Consider the following 24,515-nt stretch of genomic DNA (forward strand, 5'->3'; position numbering starts at 1 on the left):
CAGTATTATGTTGGGCTGTTGAAAGGCTGTTATAGCAGGATGAGGCAGAGAAGTATCTTGATGTTAAAACTTTTAACATTTTATTAGAACTGAGCAGCTTGGTTGTAAGAGCATAAAACAGTGGAAGGTGCCTTCATCCATGTTGCTTCACAGGAGTCTGGTTTTCTTTATTTTGATGGGATGAGATTTAGAACTACATGGATTCCGTTGGACTGCAGGTTATGTAGAAAAGAAGAATCTTAAGTTCTCAGTAAATCATCCTAATTGAAATAGGAAGGGAGTAACAGTCTTCAGCATTAAAATTGGCAAGGCCAAGCAATGGAAAATTGGTTTTGCTAGCTTTCACCATGCAAATGTTGGTGTACTAAGCATTCTTGAATAGCCTGAGAAGTAGCAACCATGCTTACTTCAAAGCCTTGCAGCTGAATAAACACAAAGACCTTTGTTGCCATTGCTGCATCTGCCAACAGTCGAGTAATAAAACTGTCCTTATAGCACAGAAGCTTGTAAATGTCTTCAGTTTTAACTGTTGAGAGCTGAGTGGAACTACAGATTTGCTATTTTAAATATAAAATTATGCTGTTGTTTTCATAATGCTTTCTGAAGAAATCCAGTTGCTTTCGTTTCAGCTGTTGAGTGGGTCATTCTGTAGATGGTGTCATGTGTGCTGTCAAAGACAGGTTTTAGATTTTTTAAAAAGAAAAGCAAAAGGTATCACCCTGTGTAGGTCACAGAATCTGACAACTAAACAATGTCATAGCCAAACAAATAAATCTTAATATTTTGCAGAATGTTTGTACTCCAATCAACATTATTCTGAAAATGATAAAGAAATATTCTGAAATACAATTCCAGTAAAACAGTAGTAAGATGAAGAGACTAGATTGTGACATACTGCAAAATATTTGGAGGTGGTATGCTTAGCACTGTGGAATGACCATTAGGAAAATCCTTACATTTTTAGGATTAGGGCATGGATTATAGAGAAAAAGAGGAATAAATATAATCTCTTACATATTTTGGAGAAAAGAAATGGCAGAGAAGAAAAGGAAAACCAGTCACTTCAAGATAAGTGTTATAAGCTATGTAAAACTAGATCTAATTGTCTGCATCAAAGTTTTATTCATGCTTTATCTTGATGAGAACTTTGTAATATACACTTGAGGGAGATGAAAGTAAAACATGCTTGCCCTAAGTGCAGCTATAATCTTGGGGTTTCAAGGTGGTGTGTTCCTTTTAGAAGGTGGGAATGTTTGTTGTAACATTTCTTTTCTTAGTGTACTGCCCAGAGGAAGTGGACTGCCTGAAGTAGAACATTGCTGAAAGGTCAGGGGTGGTGGTCCTTCCCTTCTGTCCAGCAGTGGTGAAGTCACACGTGGAGTGCTGGGCTTCTCAGTGCTTTAGAGACAGGGATGTATTGAGAAGAGACCAGTGAAGGGACACAAAGAGGATGTGGGTACTGGAGCATCTCTCCTGTGAGGGAAAGCTAAAACAGAAACAACTTTTAACTTCCTTTAAAGGGAGAAGGGCAGGACGTATGCCAGCAATCCTAGTTGAATTTTGAGTACTGTTTAAAGAACCTCTGCAAATCATAGCAATAGGCAGGTAGAGAAAAGAAGTTTGTGGAAATGAGTGTTTTACTTGGTTATCAGAAAGTTGTCTTTCTATATTAACTCCCATATGATAAAAGCTCTGATGTAGTAAAACAGTCTGAAGTTCTCATATGTGTGTGCTTACATTCTCTGTCAGGCTTAATATTTAATTTTCTTCCTTGTTAATGGTTGCTTTTGCCTTTCTGGAATTTTCATCCCTTGGGTCTGAGGTGCTTACAATCTTCTTGAAATTGAGTTTGTATGAAAAATAGTTCAGTGTCATTAGAAGAGGTTGATAAGGGTTTTTTAAAATCAAAGCTGCCTTCAGGAAAACACAACAAACAGCACTTGTGTGTTCTTCTAATTATTTTTTTTCTTTCAAGACCTTTTTGGTAAAAATGACATACAGGAGTGGCCTTCATTAAGACTAAATGCATTTGGGTGGTGGCAGAAATCTTAATATTAAAACAGTTTAAAAAGCCTTTACTGATTACATACAGGTCTTCTATGAATAATGTTAAGGTAAGAAACTTGTGCATGTGTAGTAAAAGTGAGCAAAATGAAAAATTCATGAATGTGATGGAGGTTTCTAACTAGTCAAGGTGCAGGTTACAAGCAGTTGTTAAGGCAAGGGTTGCCCAAGCTTTGGTTTTTCAGAAACCTTGTGTGTGTAAGTTATGTTTGCACCTTGAATGGGAACTTGACTTTGTAAAAGCACAGCTGATGCTCACAGGTTTGGGTTGCGCTGCACTTTCAGAATCCAGAACAATATGCTCTGTTGCAGTTTGCCTTGTGTGCACTGTGTGTTCTCAGTGATTGTGTCAGCCCAGGTTTTCATCATTGCAGGCTCCTGTTCCCATTGAAAGTCTGTTGGCTGAATATTTAACTCCTGTACCTGAGGATGGTGAATATTGATGGAATAAAAGTGCTTTGTTCCATGTTTAACCTATGCATTTAACCAGCTTTGATACCAGCACAGTTCTCAATATCATATTTATTCCTGTTTCAGGAAATCATGACCTTTTGCATTAAAGTTATTATTAAATCTGGTATTATAAGTGGACATTAATACTATTTTTATCTTCAGCTGCACAAATCTTGTGCAAATCTGAAAGGTTCCTTTTAGGAAGTTTCTTCTTAAACCCCATTGTTTTATGAGGATCAGTGTGGATGTCTCAAATGCCAAAAAAACCGTGCATAATATGGGTGTTTTTAAAATATTTGTGACAAACTATTCAACTTCTTTCCATTGCTTAGGAAGGGAATATGATGTATGATTACTTTAGCTACGATAATATTTTGGTGTATGTTTATTCTTATTTTGATGATTGTGAGCAATTGGATGAGTGTCCTTGAATTTTAACAAAGTTTGTCAATTTAGTGTGTGCCTCTCAAAGCAGTACCTTGTTTTGTAAAAATAAGTCGACTTTGTTTCATCATGCCTTTTGTGTATAAAATTGTTTATTACTTTAGCAGTTAGTGATGTATGTATTGTGTCTGGTCAGTATGTTTAGGAGAAAGAGACAGGTGACATCAAAATACAGAAAGAGCACATAGCAAACAGCTTGAAGTCCTGAAAAAGTTGCAGGTTTGTGCTGTTTATGTGTTGTAAGCATTCCATGTGAAAGCTACTTTACACCATCTATTCTTTTAGATACAGGTTTTAAAAGCAGCAGCTCCTGGTGATGTTTGTGGTGCTCTGAAAACTGCAAGTGATGGGAGTCTTGAATTGCAGTAGGTTTACAGTTCTACCATAATGGATAGTACTCCCGCTTCTGTTGGTTGTCCTCTGTTCTTAACAAAATTACTCCAGAATGTTGATCTTTGTGGTCAACAATTAGATGAAATGGCAGTGAAGTATAACATAGGAAGCTTCCTGCCAATTGCCACCAACATTGAGACTGGCTATGGAGAAATATAACTGTAAAGAGCAGCTCCAGTGACCAGTTCTGAGTCAGTTTGTGTCTAGACTACTAAATGAAACATGCCTGGAAACTTTCCTTGATGCTTAGGGCCAGCTGGCACAAAAGGGCCTGTTTATGCTGGTGTGTACTCACCCACTGAAGCAGAGTCTGCATGCAAACCGTCAATTTGAAGGGTTCTCAAACCTTTTCACTGCTGAATAGTGCCTGGAAATTGGCTGGGAGACTCTGGGTTGATGTAGGCCAAAAGCATGCCAGGGAGTATTTTAACAAATTTGTGGTTGTCTCTCTCAGTGATCAAGAACACTTCCTGACCTTGCCTTCCTTTTCTTCTCACACTTTTTCTTCCTGTTGGGGAGCTGGTGAAAGAAAGGTGAAAGAATAAGCAGGAGTAAGAAGACACTTTAAAACTTCTCTATGAAAGAAGCAGCAGCTCTTAGAGCAGCACTGCTTCACTTCAGTGAAGTTTGTTCCTGGCTGATATCTCTAGAGGAATGCAGGAGAATCGAGTGGAACCTAGGAGGAGTGTTAAAAGGGTTTCAGATGTCCTGCTGACTTGGAGGAATCAGATGTTTTGCTGAAAGATCTCAAAAGGTTCTTTTATTTTAAAAAAGAGTCTATCAAATATTTAAGTGTTTTTCATTGGAGAAATTTCATGTCATGGTGATAGTATTTTAAAGGGAGTAGTTGTTTCAGGAATGCAGTGTGAAAGACTGCTTTAAGGAGATAAGTAATTGTCTTATCTAATGTTTTCACAACGTGCAGGAAGAGAACCATAGGCTTGGTTGATCCTCCTCATTTAGAAGAAATTAATGAAGATAGTGTTTCATTTGAATATACAGTAACTTTAGGTTTGCATTTCTGTTGTGCAAAATCCTTTATTTTACTAAACATTTTTCTCAATTACAAGTCTGTTTGCTTACTAAATGGCGAATGAGCACAAGTTTCATAGGCTATGCTTAAAACTTTTTAAAGGTCATCCCCATTGCCCTCACTTAATCTGTTAAGGCTTTACTTTACATGTGCACTTTCATCTTTTGTTTTTACAGAGGATGACAAATAGCAGCAGCTCCCCTAGCCTTCTCAATGACAGTGCCAAGCAGTATGCAGGCCATGGTAAGTATGTTTCAAGTAATACATATAAAAGTATGTTGGCAAATTTGAGAGATTGACAAAACTGAGGCTTAAGGAAGTGCTGCTTGTTCTCAAATTTTGAGATACAGCAAAACTTTATTTTTTAACAATGATGTAAGGAACTCATAAATTTTTAGCTTTCTCTTTGCTGTAGGGGAAAAACTTAGTCATTATCAGTCTTGTCACTTCAAGTGAAATGTTAGTTTGGATATCCACTGTAAAACACTGATAGCTTAAGCATTTGTGTTGCTTCACCATAGTATCCCTTTTTATGATGCTTCTTGGGTAAGTTACTGTGTGGGATTAGTGTACAGGTGTTTTCTGTTAAATTTAGGGTGTGTGGATTTTGTGAAATGTCACATAACTGCTGATTTTTAATAGCTATTCAGTTTTGTCTTGCAGGCAGCACTTTGCCTCTTGTAATTTTTTTTCCTTGCTATAGGAACATGTTTTATATACATGGTTTTCAGCTGAAGAAAATGTCTTGATAGTGGAGGCCTCTGTACTCACTAAATTATTGTGGAGGCTGTATTGAGCTTTGTAATGTGCTCTTCAGAATCACTACAGATTATTTCAGCTGTGGTTGTTAAATTAAGTTCTTTAAAGAAGGAGGGTACTGCTCCCTTATGGCAAGGACATACATTTAAAATAAATTTCTGCTTTGAAAATTGCTGTGTAAATTATGCTAGAACTCCATTTGCATGTCTGACCCTGCAGCTAGTCTACTTACTAGGATTATAATTTAGGCATGGTAGTTACTACTATAAAATTAACTTTCTTGAAAGACAAAATTGGTGGGTATTCTCTATTTTTTTCTTCCTAGTTTATTTCCAGTAGGCTTTGAGATTAACTCTGCTTCTTTTGTCCCACTGAACAATTAGCTATTCAAGGCAGTGGAGGTCTCCAGTTCTAAATGCAGTTAGAGTTTGACTGTGACAGGCCAAATAGTAATGGTGATGCATGTCAAAGAGAGAAACCACACCAACTTTTAGAAACCATTTTAAATTTTGTCATATCTCGGATCCTTCTCCCTCCCTCTCCCTGGCTCTGCGAAGCAGTGCTTCATTTGTAGAATTGCCCTTTTAGGGAATACTTATTGTTGAACAAATGCAAGATAAATTCTCTGTTAAGAATTTAATGTTGAAGAAAGTGTTTCATCAAAACACCAATGTTTACAGCTGGCAGTCATCTGCCAATTTGACAGTTTTAGCCTGGTAGTTTGGAGTTTTAGGTTGCATCTGTGAATGTTATACAGTTTGTGACATATTTCAACTCGGAAAAGATGAATAGGAACAAAGAAAAAGCAATAAAAAGTTAATGGAATGTGGACTTCTGCTATCCTTGATTTTGATTTAAATTTGATGTGCAGAACAGTGACAGGACAAGCAATAGTCACATCATTATTTGTAAGATCTGTTAAACAGAAGATTGCTAATATCAGCTAGCTGGAGATGATAGAATCATAGGATCTTTTATGCTGGAAAAGACTTTTTAAGATCCAGTCCAACTGTTATCTCAGCGCTGCCAAGTGCACTGCTAAAGCTTTTCCTCAGTACTACATTTACACAATCCCCCTAGGGATGGTGACTCATGCACTTGCCCTGGGCAACCTCTTCCAATGCTTGTCAGGCCTTTCAGAGGATCTCCTGGTGAATTGGAAACATTACAATGTATCATCTACAGGGGTAAAAATGACATGCAAATGTAAGGAGCACTTAGAACAGGTTTTCTGATCAGATGAAGGCTGTGAAATGTTAGGTAGCCTTTAAATAGTGTCAACAGCAATTAAACATACTGAATTCTGTTAACGAGCACCATTTCAATTAAGCAGTTGCACAGAATCTAATAAATGCTGGGAATTTTAGCAGTGTGATTGCTAAACTTAGCTTTGTCAAAAGGATTTTTTCCATACAGAAATAAGTTAAAAATATAAAATTTCTTTTAGTAGCGTATATATATGTAACACCTTGGTATTACATTGGTTTTATAGATCCACTAACTTCACCAAATTCATCCTTGTTTAATGACTTTGCTGCCCTCAGCGTATCTCAAAGGAGGAAGGTAAGCAACAACTAAATCATAAGTAGCATATTTATGTATGAGTTGACAGGGAAGAAGATCTGGAATAACTTGAAATACTGCATGAAATAAGGATAATTCTTCTGATGTTACTAGATTTATTTTAATGTGTTGCTGCTGATATAAATAAGATCTTACTACTTCATTTTTGCTATATCAGATCAGACTGCTGCTGATAAGAAATACTCCAGGCACTTGTAAACTGAAGTTTATAGAATATGAAACTTAGTATGTAGCCCATTGAATTTGAAAAGAAATTATTTTTATTCTAGTGAGGGACATGTGATCTGCAGCCTTTATGGGAGCAAGTTCAGAATACGTTAAGAATCAATTCTCCCATTTATTTGTACATAATATGATAATTAACAGTTCGAAATGCATTTAGGTTAAAAGACACTGTTATCATTGGGAAGCGAGGGTTTGGGGTTTTTTTTCCATCCCTCTAATTTGTATTGAGAAATCTTTCTTTTGCTGAGGGCTAGGCAGTATCTTCAAACATCTTTGACCTGCAGCTGTGCAAGTTGTGGTGTTTTCCAGCTATACACTCAGAGGCTGAAATAAGAGACAAAAATTTGATTACGTGAGAGTTTTGTCTCATTTTCATGAACTGTCACTTACCAAAACCAGACATCATCTTATCCCAACCAATTAAGTTTTTTTTTCACTGATGACTTTCATGTTCTCTAGTTATTAGCCACATTATCCTCAGCTTTCATGTAGTAAATAATGAAAGCAAGCTACATCAATATGTTCTGTGTTATTCCTGCAGGTGAAGATTGAGCTTAAAGATAATTGCTATAGCTGGTCCATCACACTTTTTAAAATATAAATGGGGTTGTTGAACATTAATTTTCTAATATTATGATGTCTCCAAACTACATGGAATATCTGCATTGCTCTTTTCCTTAATGCCAGTACAGTGTGCTGAAAGTTGCATGTAAAGAACTAAAAATGTGTTGCTTATCCACTTGCTAAGGCTGGTAAAAATGAAAAATAATTGTACATTTCTCCTTAACACAGGCATTGAGAGCCAATATATACACATGTGTTTGTATATACCTGGGTGTCGGTTTTTGCTTGTGTATGAACCACATGCACCAAAGAAAATAAGCTGTCAAATGGAGGTATTGCAAGAATGACCGCTGTCTCTGAAATTTGAAGTTAAGCAGTACAAAGTAGAAACAAACCAATTAATGTTTGCTTGTAAAGCACAAATACCTCAAAACTCAAATAGTATTTCACAGTGCTTTCTGACTTAATGCATTCTTTCCTCAAGAAAAAGAAGCAAATTAAGGCACTGGCTGCTAAAATAGTATTAAGAGTGAGTTTTAGCTATGAAATTGATTTTGTTTTTTTTTTTTTTAGTTAGCATTTCAGCTATAACTGGCATTAATTGAAAGATGTTTGTATTTTTCTTTGCATATTAATTTATTTTTGTTATGACTGCTATTTTGTAATGTATTATTGTATTAAAGGTTGTTAAGTACTAGTAATGGGGAAGTTTTGATAAAATACTACTTGAGCTGTGTAAATCTAGGCATCCAGGCTCCCTCTATAGTCAGCACAGGGAGATGAGTAGTTTAAAGAAATATTTAGCTTTCTCTGAGAAAAATTCTTTGGAAATGACCAGATGTTGGTGGTTGCTTTAAGTGGACAAAAATTTATGGCTAAAGTTATGAGAAATTAATAAGTTTTGTGACAGACTTTTGCTGCCAGTCAATACATTGCAAGTAGTTATGATGTAGTTTTGATGTATTTTTAGTATTTTTATTACAATATTCAAATTGTCTGAAGTGATTTCCTTAAAAGCACTAACCACTCGAGAGCCAGGTATTTAAAACCTTGTGTGATTCCCCTCTACCCCAATAACTTGAGTTTGTTTAGAGCTTGAACAATGGAGTTTATTAGGCCACTGCTTGGTGCCTGCTGTATAAAGGGAGCCTTGGTGACTAGTTCAAATGTATGTGTTTACAACATCTACTGTTTGAAAAAGTCTCCATTATCTTACTGAGAGCCCAAGTCTAAGGTTTTGTTTGTTCTGAACTAGCTGGCAAAACCAGCATTTCCTTCGTTTATCACTGACTTGGAGGACAGATATAACACAGTCGTGGTAAGTGAATAAAGAACAATTGCTTTCTTTTAAAAATATCACAATTCTGATTTTTAATATTTTGAAGTATTAAGTTATTTGGAACTATGTAAAACCTGCATGTTTGTGTTGTGTAAAACGGAATAGTTTCTGTAAAAGCATGTACTATGTAGTTCTGTTAAGCAAGTTTATTGATTGTCTCTGGATATTGTTGATCCTGTTATGCTGGCAGCCCCTTTAATAATGGGCAAGCCATATGGAGAAATATTCGAGATCAATAAAATACTAAACATAAGTTGATGATTGTAATTCTGAATATCTATACTTTCTAATTAGGCAGTATTTTTGAAGCTAGTTAATATGACTGAGCTGTTTAATTTGCTTTTGATTATTTGATATTTAGAGCCATTCTACTTTCTGTTCAAAAAGTAAGCATAGTCCTTGAATTTTTATGAACATTCTCGACATAATTATCTCTGTTTAGAAGTTATTAAACTGCATTTCAATTTTAGATTTCAGGAAAGCTAAGATTACTGTTTAAAGACATTTTTATAGGATACTTAAAATGAAATCAAAGGAGCTAAGTATTTCAGTAGATGGAGCCTTGGTGGAGGTTCTGTCAACTGTAAAACCTTCTGGATTTACTGTCTGGTTGTTGTAACTCCACATGCAGTAAGACAAGCAACCCTAAAGTGAATTTCCTATAAGAGATTTTTAGGTAAGTATTAATCTATAATGCACAAATAGGATTTGTGAAGCATGGAACAAAAGCTAGAGTTAGTAATAGACTAACACCCTTTCCCAAGAATAATGATGTCATGCTTATTTCATTTTTTGTCTTCAAATACATGTCATTCTTGTTAAAAATAGGGTGGCATTCTGAACTTGAATTTCCTGGATGTTTTTCCCGAGTTGACTTTAGCCGTTGTCTAGAAAAGTGCTCCTCTCTAAACCTGAAATTATCTGTTTGGAAAAGTTCTTGCTTTCATTTTGGTGGTTCTGGTAAACAGTTAATAAAAACTTATGTGACATAACTGATCAGAATCTGCTGTCAAGGACATGACAGGTTAATGCACTAAGACGAAAATATATTGTGAAACATTTGTTTAGAATTGTTCTGAGACTGTTGCCATCAATCCAGACTAAAAGGTTCCTGTACTTGTCACTGGTCAGCCTTACAGGATAGTGAAAAACAATTACTTTTACATTTTAATTTGTTTTTTCATACCTTCAATCCTCATGAAAACTAAACTCTTAAAAGTTTTTAACACTGGCTTATTTCCATTTCATTTTTTTAAATTGTTCAGTCATACCTAGAGGAGGTCCATTAAGGTGAGAATAACTTCAGTTCACAGAATGCAAGGGTGAACTAATTGCTGTACTGAACAACTCTATAAACACAATTTTATGCTGCTTTTTGTGGATTTTCAGGAAATTTTTTTCTTGAATGCCTTCCATTGGTTTTAGGTGAGTAAAGGCAAGGACAAAACCTCTAGATTAGAAAGGGAAGTATAAAAGAGATTCTGAGTTCACCCCAAACAGGGTGCAGATGTTGAGTGCCATCTGTGGAGATTTACAGCAAGGTAGATTGGACAGCAGACTTAATTTACTTTGTTCAGCAGAGATAAATGTGCATAGAAAATTATTTGAAGCAAAGACAACCTATAAGCCTAGTCTGCCTAAATGCAAGCTTTTTAATGAGTACGAGAAGAGTTTTATTTCTCAAGTTAAAATAAAACAATAAAGATAACTTCAGGTCCTGTAGATATTAAATTCTTAAGACTTAAGCAGTTGCTATTTTATTTTTGTGTCCTGCCTCCCATCTAGTTTTGTTACCTGTTGGAAACCTGTATTTCTCTCCAGCTTCCTGTTTCCAGCTCCATCTTGACACCTCTGATACCTGATCATTATCTAGCTCAGTGGTGTTCATTGAAAAGCTCTATGTGCCATGTCTGGTCTTGCTGAATTTACTTTTAATGAAAATGTGTCAAGACAGTTTTCACCTTTCAGAGCCTCCTGCGTACAATGTCAGAAGCACGAATCATGATCTGATGAATTGAGGGGTAATGATCAAGCATCATGTCACTGTGTTCGGAGACAGAATTATGGCTGCACAGACTCTGTAATGTACCTGGGCTAAATTTATATTTCAAACCTAAATTTTTCCTTCTGGGATTTATACACCTGTACTACAATAATAAAGCATTAGAGTTGGTGCTAAAAAAGTTGTTGCAGCAATGCAGAAGGACTGTGCTTTATGAGAAGACTAATGAATGTTTGTAGGTAGTACTGTGGTCTAAAATGTTTTCCAAGGATATAATATAATGTAATCTGCTTTACATTTTTTCTTGGAATAGTTAGTTACTGGAGTTGTTCCTTGGTTGTATGCTATTGCTATCTTAGATATTACTGTTTGGATAAATATGTATTTTTCACTTCTAAGTGTGTCATGGAAGAATATATTACTCACTTTTATTTTTGTCTGTGAATTAGTGATCATTATGGTCCACAAGTCAAATTATAAAAGCATTTCCCTTTAAAAATATGTAACACATTTTGCTGCCTCATCCTTTTGTGTATTTGAAGTCAAATAACTTCAAATGTAACTGATAAGCTGGATGCATTTGCTTACATTTACAAGCTTTGTTTGATTCTCGCTATGACAAGGTGTATGTAGTCTTCAAGAGTGATTTGCAGAAAAATAATAAAAAAAAATTAAACTTGTGCACACATTAGTTGAAGGCACTATACAATTATTTAAAATTGCTAGAAATTTTAAGATATTTTAGAAACAGCTAGGCATTTTTAGAAATCATGCCTATTAAAGACCAGAGTAAAAGCTGCATCAGTCTTTAACTCTCTTACTCTCTTTATGCACTTTTTGTAAGTAACACAAAAATTTCTGTCCTATTAAAAGAAACCTTTAGACATTAAGAAAATCTGTGTTTTGCCTATAATGTTTAGTAGTGGAGTTTTTGAAAGTACATCTTGGGGTGGTGGTACTCTGACAAGTCTTCACTATAGTTAGAACTATCTGCTTTAATGGTGGAAGGAAAAAGTCTGCTTTTCCACCAGTTTACATCAATTGAACAGAGGATATTAATTTCTTAGTAAAGAAGTTTGTCAATATAATTAAATCCATGCTAGGATTTAAAGTTGTGGTAATTGATACCTCATCCCAGCATAACTATGCTGCGAAATTGGTGAGAAAACATTTGACTGAATTATGTCAGTTCTGCTGCTTCTGAACTCTTCAAGATTTTCATGCCTTCAGCATATCTGCTCATGAAATAAAAGTTTTTAGTATGTTAGCCTGAAAAGTTTCCCTTGGTTATGGTGTGAAATGCCTGATATAGTGCCTGATCTATTGCATCTCTAAAATTTGTTTAAACCAAGTATTTTTTTTTTTGCAATGATCAGATGCATTGTTCTAGAGTAAGACACATTTCCATGCCAAATGTCACACTTAAGTTTTCTTCGGGTAGAAGAATACATCTTGTTTCTCTCTGTCTTCTGCTTTTCAACTAGTGAAATTCTGACTTCAGCCAAACCCAGGTTTTCATGAGCAATCTCAATGGAAGGGTGTCTAGTCTGTTGAATGCATGTAAAATCAATGTATAGTATTCTAAACTCCAAACTTGTAAGCATTACAAATGTTAGCATAGTTGTCTTTTTTTCATAAGGGAAAAAACCCTCCACCCAACAACAAATACTAGCCCACCACACAATTATTTTTAAGCTGTTGACCAAGCCCCAATTCAATTTTTTTTTTTTTAAATATCAAAAATTAAAAAATTGGTTCTGGCCTTCAGAAGCTGCGATTCAAAAAACCACAAGCGTAGTCTGCCTGTCTACCAGTTCCCGCTGGTTGTAATAGAAAAGGAAGAGTAGAGGGTATTTTGGTTAGCAATTAACCCAATCCATGTGAAGAGGTATTGCAGCTTTATTGGCTACAAAACTTAAACAGCTTAACTTCATTTAAAAGACAGTTTTTCTTTTTCATATTAAAAGTCTGTTAGGGATATTCCTGGTGACCATAACTCATGTTCAGGTGTAGCACTTAACTGGGCTCAGTAATACACAGTAACAGAGTTGTATTCAAAATGAAGGTACTGCTTAGCTGATTGTGCCTGTGAAGGAGCTCAATGACATATTGAAATTCATATCTATGGTTTGGTGTTTCAAGTACTGGCTTATTCCAGCTTAATCAATTGTTGAGTGAAAGTAGCAATAAAGACATCAAGAACTTCTATTTTGGTTTTAGTTTTAAAGGCATGATAAAACAGAAATTGCTCCTTTTTTAGTAGATTAGCAGCCTAGCTGAATGTTTAACCTCTTTTTCTAATGGTCTCTTTGCCATTAATTAAAAAAAATATTAGACCTTTCAAAAGTGAGCATTGAAATTTAAAATTGTGTCTCACATAATTTTGGTAGTCCAGTAAGTAGTACAAGAAAAGTGTGCGTTTGTGTAGCTTTTTAAAATTTTCTGTCTGAGGATGTAGTATTTTTTTTTTTGTGTGTGTAGATGCAGTCAACTCACTGTACAACAGATGAGCCCTAGCTAATGCTACTGTGATATCTTTTAGCTATGGTAATTTAGGGTAATGCTGCTTCATTTAACCTGTGATGGAGAAGGCTTAAGATGGCTTCTATTTGGTTTGATAGTAGAAGCACATAGACAGCATTACCATAGCTCAGACTCTTCACAATACTTTGAAACACAATAGCCTGCTCATGTGTTTGTGTGCTAGACTTAATTGGGTAGGTTTTGGTACTAGAAAGGGCTTGTAAATCTAAAATTGAAAGCCTGCTAGAGGTAAATGCATTTTAAGGAACAGAAATGTAATTTGGGAGCTGAGTGATCCTAAAAAAAATAAGTTGCAGTTCTTCAGTACAAGGGAACTTTGCAGGTGTGTAGCTTGATTTGTCAGCTTATCTAACTTAAATACTGCATGAAAGTCTTTATAGTTTGAATGTTTGTAGATATTTTCTTGCTTAAATTTATTCCTCTGGGATAGCCATGGAACATCTTACACTAGAGGTCAGTTTAATCCTGAATTAGAAAAGGGAAATGTGATGTTGCCTGCTGTCCTTGAAAAAGGAGGAACTAGGGACAAAGGCACTGTTACAACAAAGAGTAGGAAGAAAATAGAGTTGCTGAACACATTCCTAAGGTTCTTGTTGAATGAACGAGAGCCAGGTAATTAAACTGACTTGAGGAATCCTTTCTAGCATGGGCTAGTGAAGTTAAATCATCATTAGTAGTGTTCTCATGTGAAGATACTACTTAGGAGGGACTTGTTTCTGGAGTGTCTCTCTTTTGTTTCAAGTGTAATGCTTTTCAGACTTTAGGGGTTTATCTTTCCTAATAAATGTGCCAACCAGTAGGCTCCTATCATTAATTGCTGGCAGCAGCTTGGTTCTGCAGGGCAAGGGTTATAATTATTAGCTGTGGTTGAAAATGCTTGCCCTTCTCACCATGGGGAAAACTAAGCTGTTGCTAGCAATTAAAGGTAGTTAGCTGTTCCCTGCCTCATGTAAACATTTGCAGCCAGTAATTACTACGCCTGAAAAGTTTTTTTTACCTCATAGACTGTAGGGAACGCAAAAAACCAATTATTTTTGTAAACATCCAAGAGAAATTGTCCCCAAGCAGAAAAGTTTGGTTAATTAGTCCAGATTGTCACGCCCTCTGTGTTTTAGGTAGATATATTTACATACTTATATATATATATATATATATATATGTTCAGAAATGATCAGTGGTTGATGAGTTCCGGCTCACTTTAAGGTGAACTGTTTGTGTTGCTTTATTTCCTGCTCTGTGTAGAGATCAGGGCCATAGGAAGGTTGATACACTTACTTAAACTTCTCCATCTATTTGCTTTCCCTTCTGTTGAATCTGTCCTCTTGGCAGATACTGTTTTCTGATTACCTTTAAATTCAGATTGCATTTCTAAATCAGATCCAAGTTTGCTCATTGAGAACAACTGTTATTTAGAATGACTTTGCACATGGACTAAAATTTATTTCCAAATGTTAATATTGTCTATTCCATCTTCTAATGTCTAAATAATGATATCTTGACCTAGTTAATCCCCTAATGTTTTACGATAAGTAATGAAAGGAAAAGGTGTTTCTTTAGACTCATCTAGTGCTTAATTTCATTTTTTATTACAAGTAAGTAAAGAACTACTACTACTGGAACATGAATTCATATTGTCTCTACATGATCTTTCATAAAGTCTAGAATACAGTTTCATCCTGTTGTCTGGAATCTGAACCCTGTTGTGACCAAAATAGCCTTCTTCCAGATGTGCTTATTTTCTCTTTTGTTTTGGTTCTCCTTTTCAAAATATTTGTAGACAACCAGTTACTATGGAAGATTAGAAGAACCGTTTGTGAATGGAAGTATGTTTGGGCACTGGTTTGTAGTCCAATAGTCTGAGGCAGACTGTACCCCTGCACTTGGTAGAGCATGGAGGGAGAGAGAGAGAGGGGAAAGCTTCCAGGGAAACTGTTACTCTTCATTATATTGTTTCCAATAGTTGGCCTAAGAAAAATACATACTGTATTCAAACCCTGCCCTAAAGTCCAATCTTGCTTGAATGTCCAGCATCTCAGCTCTAATCGCTCTGCAGGTTAGGATTTTAGTAGTCTTTCTGATTTACTGAGATAAGTTGCCCAATAGTTGAGTGGTTCTCCAAATTAACAACTAGTATTTAGATTTACCATGATCAGATGTGTGTTTGAAGTGCAGGAGGACTTTTTGCTGCCCATCACAGATTTCTAATTGGTATGCTAAAATTCAGTCTTGTTTATTGTTACTAAGTTTGGTTAACTCCTCCATAGCGTTTATTGCCTTTGTAGTTCACAGTCTGTGTTGGTGTCCTTGGATGTTTTTTTCGTTTTGTTTGTGGATTTTGCGGGTTTTTTGGAGGAGTTGGTTTGTTTGGGTTTTTTTTGCAAATGATGAGGTACGGTTGGCTCTAATGAGTTTTAGTTCTTTCCAAAGCTTTCAGCCTAAAAGGTTCTGGGGAAGTAGAGGAGAGAATCTGTTCAGGTTTTGGTTTTGCAGCCATTTTATGGTAGTTTTGTCCTGTGTTTTATAAATTATTTCTGTGTGAGTGGGAAATGTCCTCCAGTTAGATTCTTGCCTTGTTTCCTGAGGTATAATTTGTAAAGTGTGTATGAAGGTGCATGTTGCTAAGATGTCTAAGGTGCTAGGTGAAGTAGATACCTGAATAAAGGTAAGTTAAGCTTTGATTACTTAGAGTGCTCTGTATTGAGATGATGGTTGCACTGTCACATAAAAATGCCCAAACAAAACCCCACAGCAAAAGAAAACCAGCCAACCTCTGCAATTTGATCCAATTGTTGATATCATTGGCGTGAAAGGCCCTGGTCTAAATATGCCTAGATGCTAAAATCTTTCTTTTGATGATATTTGCTATCTAGGTAGATACACATAGGTTTGACAGCACAGAGAAATCTTGAAAACTTCTGTACATTACCTGTTTGAAAGTATTTAACAGATTTTCTTTTTTACAGTGTGCCTTTTGAATTTAATGTTCATATCATTCTTTATAAATAGTTCCATTTGTAGAGAACATTGCCAATGTAGTAGAAATGTCACTGTTAATGAGGTGCAAGTAATTCCTGTATGTTAACTTCCTCAATGTGTTTTATTTTCTCAATTTTATGACAGTTCCCAATGCATTTGTCATAGTAATTCTTGTCTGTTTTCACTTAAGACAGTAGCTGAAGTTATTTTTTTTAAGTACTAACCCAAGCAGAAATGTTTTTCTCACTGTTCTGCTGCAATTGGCTACTCAGTTTTACCTGATTTTTAAAAGCAGATTTTCAGGAGATGAGTCGTGGCAAATTTAAATTTAAAATTTGTTTGGTAGAAATTTCAAAGGAGATGTTCATTATTATGATGTGATTGAAGGTATTTATTTTGAAAGCATGGATTTTTTTAAAAGCAATTTCTCATTTGGACAGAATTTCCAAATTTATGTACATATTTCAGTGGCTGACTTCTAATGGATGGCTTTGCTTACAAATAATTAGTAGTCTCTGAAGTTTATTTTCTTCTAAAATTTTTTAAAGCATTATTTATTGTAACCAAATAGTCAGGATTGAAAGGAAACAGTCTCAGTTAAATTTTACTTGCAAATTGTTTCCTATTCCACCAATCCAAAATCATATCACAGTGCAATACCTATTTTAGTGTAGCTTTAGATGAGGGTTGTTAGGAGTGGCCTGGTTTCTCTGCTTCTTTTTCTTAGCCCAGGAAGTATCGACTGGGAATGCTGGATGAGAGGATAGTTCCGGTGGGATCAAAAGCAAGAAAATCAAAGAACCCTATTGGCTGTCTGGCTGACAGGTGTAAAACAGGAGTACCCATCAATATGGTTTGGTGGAACAGAGTCACAGAAAACAATTTACAGGTAAAATTATTTTTTACTAGTAATTTTTTCCGTATTTTGGATGTTTATTTTCAATTCTGGAAAATGTTAGAAAGAGTTATTCCAAGTATGAGTTAAGATCAAATATTTATTTTACATAATTGACACAGTGGACCTCTAAGAGTGATTTGGCGATATTTAATTAGCTTTATCCATTGCTGAGCTATGTACTTTACTTGATTTTGGTATAATCTGAGGAGAAGGAGCAAAAGTAATCATTTAATGTATTTTAAAAGCAAACAACCACACCCTTTAATTCTCCCCTGAGGAAGATTTTTACTGGTAAAATTAGTGATTGTTGTTAAAATGATTGACACAATGCAAATAGATGATGCCCTCCGTACAGAATTTGAAGACATTGCCATCATGAAGTATGAATTGCCATCAGGAAGTATAAATTCTTAATTTTTATGTTTGGATAGTTTATACTTCTCAACTTGTTTTGAGAAGTGTATGCTACTCTTACCATTATTTAACTTTATCTTCTTAACTGAATCTTCTTCAACTCTGTAAGAGGGGAGTGGTACAGTTGGATTTGAATATCTCTCTACCGAAGTAGTAGGTAATCCTTGGGATGAAAATGAAGGATAATTCTAGCCTAGGATGAATCTGCTTCATGTCCCTTGAAGTGGAATTTCGGTGGAAATTATTACAGTGATGGGAGCTGTGCCACTGCTGCTAATACTGTTTTCATCACTTGTGTAGTGCTTTTTATTCCTCAGAGATTGCTATTTTAGTCTTCCTATGACAGTGATGTTATTTTTAGTGTTTTCTAAGTGAATGAAGTGGGTAAATTGATAACAGATCTGTAATTAGAACTTTAGCACTTTAGGATTTTCTTTCAATTCACTGAATTTCTGCCATGTAAGGGCCAACATGGCACTTGTACGAGCTCCTTTCCACACTGATAACTAGTTCTGTGATATTTGATGTTTGGACATCTCTGTGTTACTGAAATGAGCAGTCATGGGCAGCGTGATGTCGGCAGCATGATGCTATGTTGGTTAGGGACATTTGGACCTGTCTTGGCCCTTTTGCTGCTGGGGAAGCAGCATAGTCACTGAGGGAGAAAAGATGAAGCTTTAAGGAAACATTGGTAGAAGGACCAGGTAAGCTTGAAGGACAGTGGTGAGATCCTGTGAAAAAGTACTGTTTTGAAGGGAAAGAAGATTGACCAACCCAATTTATTGTGTGTATCTTAGAGTGAATGTAAGTTGTAATTAAAGACAGTTGTTTTGAGAAGAGAGAAGCAGAAATTTGGTTTTTAGTTTTCAGGTGGACATTAATGGGCAAAAAAAGTCCTGTTTGCACTCCTGTCCTCTGTTGTTTTCTTGCTGTACAGTGATGCAACAAGCTTTGTTGTTAATCTACTCCATTTAGATTAGACAGAAAAGGACTTTATGCGTTTGGAGACTGGAGAGGCAGGGGCCTGAAACTTGAAGCTTCTTGCCAGGAGCAGTTGTCTTCTCAGTGCCTGTGCACTCTGAAGTGTTGTTCAAAGTGTGGCACAGGGAAGGAAGCTCAAGGTACCCATGCTTTCTGAGGTTGGCAGTGTTTGGGACTGGCTGCAGAGCACATAGCTTTTGAAGGAGGATTACATTTGCTATATTATAATAGCAAATGTAATCCTCCTTAGAATAGTAGGGATTGATACATTTCAGCTATACAGATTAGTTCTTATTCACCATCAAAACATGATTTTTTGTTTCTTGAGCAAAAATTAGTAATAGAAATGAAGTTTTTCAAGCATGTTGCATTAGGAGCAGAGACCTCTAAAATTTTAGATGTTTTTGCAGTATTTCAAAGGATTTTTGTTAAAGAAACATGAAAATATTCCAAATCTAATTTTAAAGTTTACTTTTTAGTGAGATCTACTTGCCAGTTGTAATAAGACTTTGCTAATAGTTTTGTCTGAGCCTGTGGGCTGGTTTATGAACCAATAAATCTTTAGCCAAGTAATTTTACCCAGTTTTAATTAAATTGGCTCTTAATTCTTCTATGAGAGCAGTAGAGTAACATAAATAATGATGTTGGCAAATTGAAATTTATTAGAGCCTATTGTTGGAGTGATGTGATGACTTGTCACAGTAATTATAATAATGTAGCATGTTACACAAATTCAGTGGTGGGATAGCAAGATTTGCTTTGAAGTCCTTGGCAACCTCCTATGTCTTCTGGGTTGCTCTGACATCACAAAACGCATATTTTCCTGAAGTCATGGCTCACAAGGAGTCTTTGGAGGAGTTGCAACAATGCTCTGTAAAGTGAATCTCCTCATATAGAGCCTCTGTCCATTAAAAAAACAACAAAGAAACCCCAAAACCCAACAACAGCAACAAAATAACATGTTAAACTCAAGAAAGACTTCTGCATGTTTCTGTATTCCTAAGAGATACTGTGAAAAGTGTGCCAAAAATAGACTGGTAAAGGAGTGCCCTGCTGTATAGCATGGTTGTGGGTTAGTGGTAGTTTTCTGTAACCATTACACGATTATGTAATTTGGGATGTCAGAACAGATCAGCATAAATTTGGAAGTGAAGAAGAACATAAAAAGAGAACAAAGAAGCTTGCATGCAGTTTCTAGCATGGTAAGTACATTAGCACATCCTTCTGAAATCAAATGAGATTGGCCTACTTTTTGAGTTAGGTAGCTGGCTTTGGGCTTTGGTTGAATGAGGAACCAGAACCAAGCTAATGAAGTACTATTACTGTACAGCTGTGTTGAGAGATGCTGAATGAGAAATGAGAGAGGTTTCCAGTATTCCTGTGGGATCCCTGCATGACTTTCCAAAGGCTTCATAACTTGTACATCCCTGTATTCAGCTCACTTCTGTACTTAAAGGCACTTTGAGGATTCATTTATTAATTAGTACAGCACTGGGGCCTTACAAGTTTATCACTGAGGAGCGTAAAGACAAATCACGTGTATCAAAGTTTATAGTTGATGAAACAGTAATTTTGATTTTATTTCTGGATTACAGAAATCTGTTGTGTGCAACTCCTTAACATACAGTAATGCCACATGCTGCTGTGTTGTCCTTCCTGTGGTGGTCTTCAGCTTAGGTCCTTGGCTTGCTCTTTGCTTTCATCTGTACATTCTCTTAAGGACCCTTTAATTGTTCTGGAGTGGGTTTTGTTTTTTTTGTGATACTCATAGAATATTTTTTCCTCCCCTCCATGCTACATTTTAATTTTATTTCATTTTAATACCTGTAAAAGCATAAAAGTCACCAGACAAATTCTGACCTGACTGGTGACACAAATGAGTAGTTTAATAGTCCTGGCCTCCTTTTGTACTTTTTTGGTCCCATCCGTAGTAATTGCATCATGGCTAAAACCAGCCTTTATTTGGACTGTATTTTATAAAGTTTTTTCATTGTGATGTACAGAAGTGTAGGAATTGTTTTTGTAAGCGGAGCTGGATGGACTCAGTGTTTTTTGGTCTGTCTTTGGAAGTTTCTTTGCAAAGCTGACTGAAAAGAGGCGTGGACATAAAGAGTCTCAGAGGTGGGTATTTAGATGCAGTTTCTTCATGGAATCATTCTGAGAATGCATAACTGCATTCAGGTAGTAATTAGGGAAGTTGCTTTACTGCTTTAGTTTGTGGCATCTTTTCTAATATATTGGAAGAAGGTGGATGACATTTCAGTTGGCAAGGTTGAGAGGAAAAGGTAATGATGGCAATTTTAGCAAAGGTATCAGAAGTCACCTTAGGTGGTTTGCTAGAAATACATACAGTAGCTGACACAGCTGTACTTCCTTCTCTTTTATGCTGTTAACTGAAGACATGTTGATTAGCTTTTTGAAATTTTGTGTGTGCCTTCTTATGGGGCATGTGCATTTGAAACTGAAATTAGACTTCTTTAACACAGTGCAGACAGTGATAGTAGGCTTTTTTTATTGTTTTGAGTTTAGAAGTACATTTGCTACTTTTTAACATCACAGTATTGCATAATCATTACATGATTCTTGCATGTCCATTCTTCTGGTTACTCTTGTAAAGTAATAACAGATTTCAATACCCATTTTCTCTATGTATTTTATCAATCCTGATTTATTCTGACTTAAAATTTTAAGCCTCATCTAGCATGAATAAGTTACTTTATTCTGAGATGAATAATGAATTAATAATTAAATGACAATTGTTTAAAAGCTGTATACAAAATTTAAACATAATACAGAATGAAGAAAATGTTTTCACTAAGAAGATCTCTAGATTATTTTCATTCTTATAAAAGTTTAAGGTTTTTTGTCATCTTGGGAAGTCTTTCAAACTGTCATCTTACAGTTTTTCCATTAGAGTCTGGTAGGACTTTAATGGAAAAACTGTAAGAATACTTAGTTGGATTCTAAAGCATGGTTACCATTTAAACAGATTTTCAGTCTTACCATTGATCTAGATGTAAAGCTAAAACTGGAATTTATACTTTGTATTATGAGTTGACAGAATGAAAGTAGGATTTTTTGAAGGCCAAGAATATAATAATTTGAATCATTGGCCACTAAGAATGTGGCTTTCTAATTTTGGCATATTTGCATGGTCACTGCTGTAAAATAATCTACAAAGATTCAAAGCTAATTAAGATATTAAATATTAAAAAGCTAATAGTAATATTACATTCCCTCACTTAGTTTGGTCACTTGATCTGGCCTTATTATCTTAATTATTTTCATGCAAGAAAACTGTTTTCAGAAAAATTAATATTTTACTTTGGGTAAAATGTTTTCCAAAGCATAGGAGAACTTTTTTAAGAACAGCAGCTTCACATAGATGTAATGAATTTAAATGTGGAGTGGGGCTTAAGCTTCAAATTGTCTGACAGTATTTGCTAGTTTTGAGCACCAATCACTAGAATTTGCTGTATTACTTTGATTTGTTTATTGTGGTTACTGACTGTGAAACTTGAGTATTTTTCTGTATTTAGAAAACAACTTGAAGATGGAAGGGTCTTAAAATTGTGACCAAAAGTTAAATCACTTTTTTTACCAGTGGGAAAAGTCTTGGATTGCAGCTTCATGTTGCATCTCAGCATCACAGAGAAGTAAAACAGGCTTTCATAGTGTAGGGTCTATCTCCATGGATTAGAGCTGTTTACTCATACACAACATTTTCATCAAAGTTATGTTAAAACAACTTCATCTTACTCGCTTTGATGCTCATCCTGAATTGTGATATCAAATAATGGAATGAAACTGAATTTCCATCAGACTTGACCCATTGTAGTTTGTAATTCTACAGCATAAACCAGATCAGCCCTAGCAGATTTCTGGGTTTGACTCTTTCACTTGGATAAATTAAAACACCTCCCAATTAAAGGGGAGCTTTTTCTTAAAGTGAAGCTGCATTTAAAAATTTTGATGGTTATAGGTAACTTTTAGTAGGTAAGTACCTTTTTGCTAGTAAGTAACATTTTAGTAAGTAAGTGACTTTTAGACAGGAAAACTGGTCTATGAAAATTGCCGAATGTGATTAGAAATAAGAAGCATCTCTGTGCTGTAGGAGTTTGAATCAGTAAGTGAAAATTATAAGATGGGATTTTGGAAAATCTCTCAGTTGCTCTAGGAAAGTCTGAGTTACCTTCCAGAAGGTGTCTTTTTCCTCTGCTTGCATGCTTCTAATGGCATGTCCCACCCTTGTCACCTTGACACAGTATTTAGATGTGATAGAGCTGTGGATGTGTCATTGCTACTTTTAGCAGTGGAAAAATGTAGATCATGTAGTTCCTTGGAATTGTGTTCTTTTAGCAAGATGATGTAAATTCTGTCCCTTGCTCTCCCAGTTGTTTTGTTTGATGGCTATTTAGGTCTATCACTGTTTGGAAAAGTTGTACTTCACCACCTTTGTAATTTTCTTCAGTTTCAGTGCAGATTTCACTGAATGGTTGCATGCCAGTTTTTATCTAGAGGAGCACTATTCTTACATATTCCTGTACCTAAATTCAGATAAGTCCAGAATATTACCTTTTGAGTATAAATGGGTCAGTTACGTGTTTTCAGTCTGTATAATTCAACTTATAATTTGTTTTGCTGTATTAGTGTACATCTTAACATGTTTTCCTGAAGTGTAATTAAAGAGTTTTAAAACTCATGGAATGCTTTACCCATTTAAATGTTTTACTTCACAGTCAACATATTTACTTGTAGCTGTTCCTTCAGTATTCAGAAACATGCACACGTAAGGTGACAAATAAGGTGGTAGTTGGTATCATAAAGTGGATCATAGTTTAAATTTACTGTCTGATTAAAGGTAGAATATTTTTGCTATTTGTTTTTAAACCTGGGCATCCTCTTTATTTAATTTTACGACTTTGAGAACCTTCTTTTTCACTGCATAGAAATACATTAATATTGTGATATTTGGCAGAAATAATCAAATAAAGGTATTAAAACCCAGTTAACGGAAACTGTTCTCAAATGCTTTCTTCACTGATGTTCACACTTCACTTCTAATTTGGCACGAACTTATTTCTCTGATGCCGCTTTATATTGGTAAAATCAATATTAGTAATTGAACTAACAGTTGATATATTTAGTTATTTTAAAATTGCCTGAAACCAAAGTAGTCCAATATAATTTTCTGTAAAAACCATTATGAATTATCTTAACAGTACTCCTTGTCTATTGGGAACTGTTGCTGTCTTCTTATTTTACTTAACTTGTTTAGACAGTTTTGGGAGGTACTGTGCAGATTACTTAATAAACTAAATCCTGTAATTCAATAATCTTCAAGATTTTCAGTGTGTTAATGTAATAATTGATTTTATTTCTTGGCTTAATGTAGTTTTTGTTCCACTCCTGTCATTTGTAATTGTCTGTCCAATGATAAGTGTTTTGCCTTCAGAGCTCTAACTGGGATTCTCTTTTTCTAACCCTCTGTGCCCTAAATCAAACAAAAACCTCACCTCAAAACAAACACCACGATTCCAAACTACAAAACTGTCTGTTGCTGATTTTAATAGAAATTAAAAATTGCTCTTGTATTTGTTTTATGTACTAACAAATTGATGATGTTTGGCCATCATTCTTCTTCTGTTTTTTTCCATGGCACCAAATTAGACTTTATTATTAAGGGTGCTAGATAAATAAAACAGGTAATTAAAGCAGAAGTTACCTTCACAAAAAAGCTAAACATACAGATCTATATGAAATAGAGGCAGGGGTGACTTTTCTACTAGGAATCATTTTTACTCCTTTAATTGGAAATTGCTAGTTGGTTTGAGACAAAATT

General features: G+C 35.3%; 1 protein-coding gene across 6 annotated transcripts in view; it reads left to right on the forward strand.

Annotated features, from left to right (window-relative positions):
* Nucleotides 1-24,515, forward strand: part of PAN3 (poly(A) specific ribonuclease subunit PAN3) — a 78,630-nt gene that overhangs the window by 17,419 nt on the left and 36,696 nt on the right. For 5 of the 6 annotated variants that reach the window (XR_010026745.1, XM_063149089.1, XM_063149092.1 and 2 more), the window contains exons 3-6: nt 4,564-4,630; nt 6,639-6,709; nt 8,775-8,837; nt 17,108-17,269. Coding sequence is in view for 5 of the 6 variants with exons in the window: in XM_063149089.1 (XP_063005159.1) it covers nt 4,564-4,630; nt 6,639-6,709; nt 8,775-8,837; nt 17,108-17,269 (363 nt within the window). In the remaining variant the exon portion in view is untranslated. The remainder of the gene's footprint in view (nt 1-4,563; nt 4,631-6,638; nt 6,710-8,774; nt 8,838-17,107; nt 17,270-24,515) is intronic. The other variant, XM_063149093.1, reaches the window with a different exon arrangement.

This window comes from Melospiza melodia, chromosome 2, assembly GCF_035770615.1.
Source record: "Melospiza melodia melodia isolate bMelMel2 chromosome 2, bMelMel2.pri, whole genome shotgun sequence".
NCBI lineage: Eukaryota > Metazoa > Chordata > Aves > Passeriformes > Passerellidae > Melospiza > Melospiza melodia.